This window comes from Osmerus eperlanus, chromosome 14, assembly GCF_963692335.1.
Source record: "Osmerus eperlanus chromosome 14, fOsmEpe2.1, whole genome shotgun sequence".
NCBI classification, from domain to species: domain Eukaryota; kingdom Metazoa; phylum Chordata; class Actinopteri; order Osmeriformes; family Osmeridae; genus Osmerus; species Osmerus eperlanus.
The window spans coordinates 16,183,532-16,189,588 of NC_085031.1; the positions used below are offsets into that span (position 1 = coordinate 16,183,532).

Here is a 6,057-nt window from a genome sequence, read left to right on the forward strand (position 1 = left end):
CCTGTGTCATTTGGGTGTGTATTTAGGTTCCTGTTTTGTGTCCAGTCTTTGTCTTGTCCTTACCATACCTGTCCGTGTGAGTACCCTATCTGTTCCCAGTTTTGAGAATAAAACCCTTGTTTCTGCCATGCCTGCCGACTCCCCTGCGTTTGGGTCCAACACCACCTCACGTCGTGACACTTGTCTTCTTGAGGGGTTTTAATCTCAGTTTGCTAAACGAGCCAAAATGCTCTTGACACAAACACACACACGCTGTATGGCGTCAATTGTTCCACAAGATAAGTTGCAACCTAAAGGGATGTTGGGTGTCTTCATTCCAAATGTGTTTGTTTGTGTGGCCTTGTTTAACTACCCTTGTGGGCTAGGTCTGAACACACACACACCTTAGTTTGCACAACAAATGAATAAAAGGTCATTCAAATGTATTTGTTTATACCGGGGGTACTCAATAGGCGCAATACAATTTGGACCGATGCCAAAATCAACATTCTAATTTAGTCATGATCCAAGTTAGTTTTCATTGGTGCGTGATTTTTCCTACTAGATGTGGTTTCTATCTTCCGTGTCCAATCCAAAGATCCAATCAGGAGCTGTAATAACTTATCACCACGTATACCCCCCTTTAACACACTAGTCATACCGTGAGAAACATACCACCCTTTAACACACTACAGTCACACCTTGAGAAACATACCCCCCTTTAACACACTACAGTCACACCATGAGAAACATACCCCCCTTTAACACACTACAGTCACACCGTGAGAAACATACCCCCCTTTAACACACTACAGTCACACCGTGAGAAACATACCCCCCTTTAACACACTACAGTCACACTGTGAGAAACATACCCCCCTTTAACCACTTCCTGTCTTTCTCGTCACAATAAAAACTCAATGTTTTCTGTAACTTCCTCTTAACATTCAACTGAGAGGTTACACAATAAAATACCTTACATATATGTTAGTGCATGTAGACCAGCAGATACTATTTTAAAAGAAAATGTGTTTGTGTCAAGAGCATTTTGGCTCGTTTAGCAGAGTAAACTGAGATTAAAACCCCTCAAGAAGACAAAAGTGCAATTTTCTGTGTCCTTTGTTACCTCAATGTCACAAATGTGTGTGTATCTCACTTTTGCATGTGTGTCAATCATGCATGTGTTTGTGTGTGCCGACACACATTTGTGTGCAGACTGCTATGTGGGTTGGTGAGTCATATTTCGGAGAACTGCTCTCACCAAGATACTCTCCTATTCACCTGTGTGTGTGTGTGTGTTGCATGTTAGGATTGTAATGATGTGAACCAGACGAAAGAACTTCTGACAGAGTGTGTGTGTGTGTCTCTTGTGGGCTTTCTTGGACAAGTACATAAGTAGAGCCCGATGACAGTTTGCTAAAGACCCCGATACTCTGTCACCCTGGTAAGTTCACCTTCAAAATCAAAGTTAAATTAAATGATGTGTGTGTATGGTGTTGGATGGGGGTTTAAGGCATAAGTAAAGGGAATACTTTCTATTTGACTGCAATGAGAAGGGGTCCGAGTTTGCAAACATTTCTGAAGAGGTTCCTGTCTTGTTGGAAGCACAGCCGTGGTGACAGGAGTCTTCAGAGCCCCGTGTGGAAGCTTTCAGAAGGCTGGTTCTCCATAGTAGGGGTGCAGGTGGTGTGGAACCTTCCAGAAGGCTGGTTCTCCATAGCGGGGGTGCGGGTGGTGTGGAACCTTCCAGAAGGCTGGTTCTCCATTGTGGGGGTGTGGGTGGTTTGGAAGCTTCCAGAAGGCTGGTTCTCCATAGCGGGGGTGCAGGTGGTGTGGAACCTTCCAGAAGGCTGGTTCCCCATTGTGGGGGTGTGGGTGGTGTGGAACCTTCCAGAAGGCTGGTTCCCCATTGTGGGGGTGTGGGTGGTGTGGAACCTTCCAGAAGGCTGGTTCTCCATAGCGGGGGTGCGGGTGGTGTGGAACCTTCCAGAAGGCTGGTTCTCCATAGCGGGGGTGCGGGTGGTGTGGAACCTTCCAGAAGGCTGGTTCTCCATAGCGGGGGTGCGGGTGGTGTGGAACCTTCCAGAAGGCTGGTTCTCCATAGCGGGAGTGCGGGTGGTGTGGACGCTTCCAGAAGGCTGGTTCTCCATAGTGGGGGTGCGGGTGGTGTGGAACCTTCCAGAAGGCTGGTTCTCCATAGTGGGGATGCGGGTGGTGTGGGTTGTGATGGCCAGCTTCTGTGTTTATCTGGAGCTGCACAGGCCTGTTCTTATACGCTGCTTTCTGCCTGCCTGCATGGCCAGGACTCCCTTGAAAATTAAGCGTAGTACAACTAAGCAAGTTACACAAACAAATATTTAATTAAAAGTATGGACATAATTGGACACAGAAAAAATAATTTGCGGCTTATAGTTGTCTATATTATTTTCTTTATTTTCTCAGTCCCACATACTTTTTGGCGGTGTACCGATGTTGATGGATACCTGTACTTCAACCGTCACACCTGGAGACAAGATGATCTTTACCCTGCTGATCCTCCTCCATGTCTGCATCCTGACTGTGGACTCTAAGGTAAGATGCTGTTGTAGTCACGTCATGATTAAGAATGAGTGTGTGTGTGTGTATGCTTGTGTGTTAAAGTTTGTTTGTAAAAATTTGAGTGAAGGAGAGATGACCAACAGAAAGACAGATGAACACAAAGAGGTAGATAAAAGATATAACCTGTTATCAGTGCTCTGTTTTTGTCCCCTCTGTGTAGATCTCTCCACACTCTGAAGGGTCCGGGGTCATACAGCAGAACGTCTTCCCTTTAGACAATGCCCCTGAATCTGTCGATGACATGTACTACGGCTGCACCCCAAAAATGCATGAGAAAGTAAATAATTATTTAAGAAGTGAATTAAAAAACGAAATATTCAAAAACATATGGACCAAGTCTGAAAAGTGGGCCGAAGATAAGCTAAAGTGCAATTGCAACAAATTAGATCTCAAATTAGATCATTTCAAGGCTTTATATTGTTACACATATAATAAAAATCATTTTTATCATAATTTCATGACCGCAGTAAGAACCAAAGGGCCAGTGTACAAAAGTGGCTTCAGTTACCACGCTATCCACTTCCTGTTGTCCGACGCGATCCGTCTCCTCAAAAAGAGACAACCAGAATGCGTCACAACATACCGAAGAACCAAAGACACTTTTAACGTTAAAGATGATACTGAAATTCGTTTTGGATCCTTCACTTCCAGTTCACTCAAAAGTAATCTGGTTAAATATGGAGAGCAGGATTGCTTTGAGATTATGACGTGCTACGGCGCTAACCTCACGTGTAATGAAGTTACAGTTGATCAGGAAGAGGTGTTGATTCCGCCGTATGAGAAGTTCAAAATAATGCCAATTGAAGACCCCAAAAAAGTTTTAAATTGTAAGAAACTGTACAAACTGACGAGCTCTGGAATTGAAAGCAATTTAAACTGTTTAGCAGTACGCACAGCAAATTCTGGAGGGCAAAATCTGAATTTGAAAGCTGCAGATGTAAACGCAATTGTTCAACCAAATGCATTTTAATCTTTTTTCTTTTCTACTTTCTTTGGGAACTTTTGCAAATGACAAATTTCCAGTTGCTTGCAATAAACAATGATGCATTTTATAAAGACAACGTTTTAATAAGTGTTAATTTTTGTGTCGTTTTTGTTATTTTTCTTCAAACATGTTCAATTAATTTATCATTCAAAATGACACACACATTTTACAAAAAAAATAAAAAAAATAATATAAGTTCATTTACAGTCATTTTTACATTTCAAGACAAGGTGGTGTGGTACTGCATGTGTATGTATCATAATGTCTGTCTGTCCATCTTTCACTCCTGTATCCGTCTGTGTGTCCGTGCGTCAGTGAGCGTGTGCGCGTCCTCTACATCTTCTCGTAGGTGAGCTCATGTCCACAGGAGGTGCAGGTCTTCTTGTAGAGATCCTCTTCCTCGTCCAGCACTTCCTCAGGCCCGTACTCATGCTTGTGGACGCTGGTGTCCTTAGTCCACATACTGCTGCGCACTGCCCTGCGTAGCTCTACACACACACACAGACACACACACGCACACACATACACACACACGCACGCGCGCACACACACACAGACACGCACGCGCACACGTATGAAGCCTACAGTGACGCATGAGCAACAGAAGATAAACTAGAACTTTTCTCCAACCAGATCTAATCAAACTGTATTAACCAACCCTAACGAGCTGACCTTTGACTTTCTTGTTGAAGCGTTTCTGTTTCTGGACCTCTCTGTTCTCCTCGCGTGACTCTTTAGCTTCATCCAGGGCCTCCTCCGAACCCCACACCTCCATACACCTCTTCTCTACCTGTACACACACACACACACACACACACATACAGGAGAACAGGAATGAACACACACACACACAGAGGAGAACGGGAACAAACACATACATACACACACACACACCGGAGAACAGGAACACAGAACTGAGTGAAAGGAATTTAAGTCCGAAAGGATGCAGCAGGCTGTCTGTGAGATCCTACAACACACACCTGCAGCTGGAGGTAGAGCTTCATGTCTCCCCAGTGGGGGTTGTGGGGGTTCTTCCTCAGCACAAACCTGAGGGGGGGCTCCCTCTGGTCCAGGTCACAGTCCTTCAGCAGGTACTGCTGCTTGGCCTCCGTACGGGACACCAACTTGTGCTTCACCTCGTTGTCTCTGGGGGGGGGGCGGGGGGGGGGGGTGATAGAGATGGAGAGCAGAGGAAGAGAAAAAGGAGTGTGGAGAGATACGTGATGGTAAACACAAACAAATCAAATTAGAAGGGTGCCAGGTTTGGTCAGGAGACGTTTTGACGCTTTTCAAAATTTCGGACATTACCGGCACTTGTCACAGACAGACAGGTCAAAGCTGTTGCTAAGGTAGGAGTCCATGAAGGGTTTGTCACAGTTGTCACACACCAGGTAGTCTGCCTCTATCACAGGAGCTAGGGGGAGAAGCGCACATACTTATCGTTGTCAAAGCTCTAGGAATCACATTTTGCAAGACTGGATACGCTTATTGCTAAGCACCGCAGGTGCACCTTATTGTGTAGTGTGCTATGCCAGACACATGTAACAATTTTGTGAAATAAACCATTCGTTTGCACCGGCAACGTGAGTGGTCGCGCCCGGATAATTATTTGGGGGTATATCTGTATTGCCTTTAGAACAACCTTGAACAAAACAACACGTCCTGAAGAATATCACTCTCTTCTATTCCGGTAAGTACCTGGTTGGTGAACTACTTTAATAACTCTCTGCTCTTGTTCACCGTCGTCTTCTTCGTCAATGAAAAACCCCGCACCAGTATCAATAGTTTTTGCCACTTTCGCCGAAGTTGCCCCTTTAACGACAGCGGAGCCTCGACTTGCCAATCGGGCTTGTCTGAGCATCAGTGCCCGTTGACGGTTCCGTTCAATTTTTGCTCTCACAGCGGCGGACAACTCCATGGTCTTGGTCACATCTTTGGGTTCCGACGTAGCAGCAGCAGCATCCACCGAAGGCTCAGGCAGATCCATTCTGTTAGCTACAATAGACAGCTAGCTAGGCTAGCTAGCGTTAGCGTCTTGAGCGTCTAACGTTTTCAGAAAACGTTGTTTATTGATTCAGGATTTACAGGTTCCAAGACCCTGATAATTTATTTTTGACAGTTCTATACAAAGTCCTGGCCGTGGGGTTCTGTTAGTTAGCCTAGCAATAACGGTACTAGATTTACTGGTTGTACAACAGCTTGCTTCCGGTTTTACTTTGTTTTTATTCTTCAAAATAAAAGCCCCAACAATGTGATTTTCTTTGTTTTTATCAGTGACAACGATTATAAATGACTAGCTCAAGATAAGATTTCATCTGACTGATAAAAATGGTTGTGTAAAAAGAAAATTATTTTAAAAACATTCATATGAACGGAGTGGTTTGTTTCCACGAAAGTTTCATTGTAAAAAAGCTTAACATTGTTTTTATTATATTGAAGGGGATCCCGACACACGTTAACCAATATACCACTAAATGGCGTCTATCTCTTCCGAT

The 6,057-nt window shown here is 44.4% G+C and overlaps 2 protein-coding genes across 2 annotated transcripts; one reads left to right on the top strand and one right to left on the bottom strand.

Annotated features, from left to right (window-relative positions):
- Window positions 1-2,448: 2,448 nt before the first annotated feature.
- LOC134033952 (erythroblast NAD(P)(+)--arginine ADP-ribosyltransferase-like) lies at window positions 2,449-3,642 on the top strand. The gene is made up of 2 exons (XM_062478239.1): window positions 2,449-2,550; window positions 2,738-3,642. Exons 1-2 carry the CDS (start codon window positions 2,449-2,451, stop codon window positions 3,545-3,547), a joined length of 912 nt encoding a protein of 303 aa, XP_062334223.1. The 3' UTR covers window positions 3,548-3,642.
- Window positions 3,643-3,747: 105 nt separating this feature from the next.
- Window positions 3,748-5,779, bottom strand: xpa (xeroderma pigmentosum, complementation group A). The gene is made up of 5 exons (XM_062478922.1): window positions 5,261-5,779; window positions 4,871-4,976; window positions 4,543-4,708; window positions 4,235-4,352; window positions 3,748-4,050 (listed from the first exon to the last, which is right to left on the bottom strand). Exons 1-5 carry the CDS (start codon window positions 5,547-5,549, stop codon window positions 3,896-3,898), a joined length of 834 nt encoding a protein of 277 aa, XP_062334906.1. The 5' UTR covers window positions 5,550-5,779; the 3' UTR covers window positions 3,748-3,895.
- Window positions 5,780-6,057: the final 278 nt, after the last annotated feature.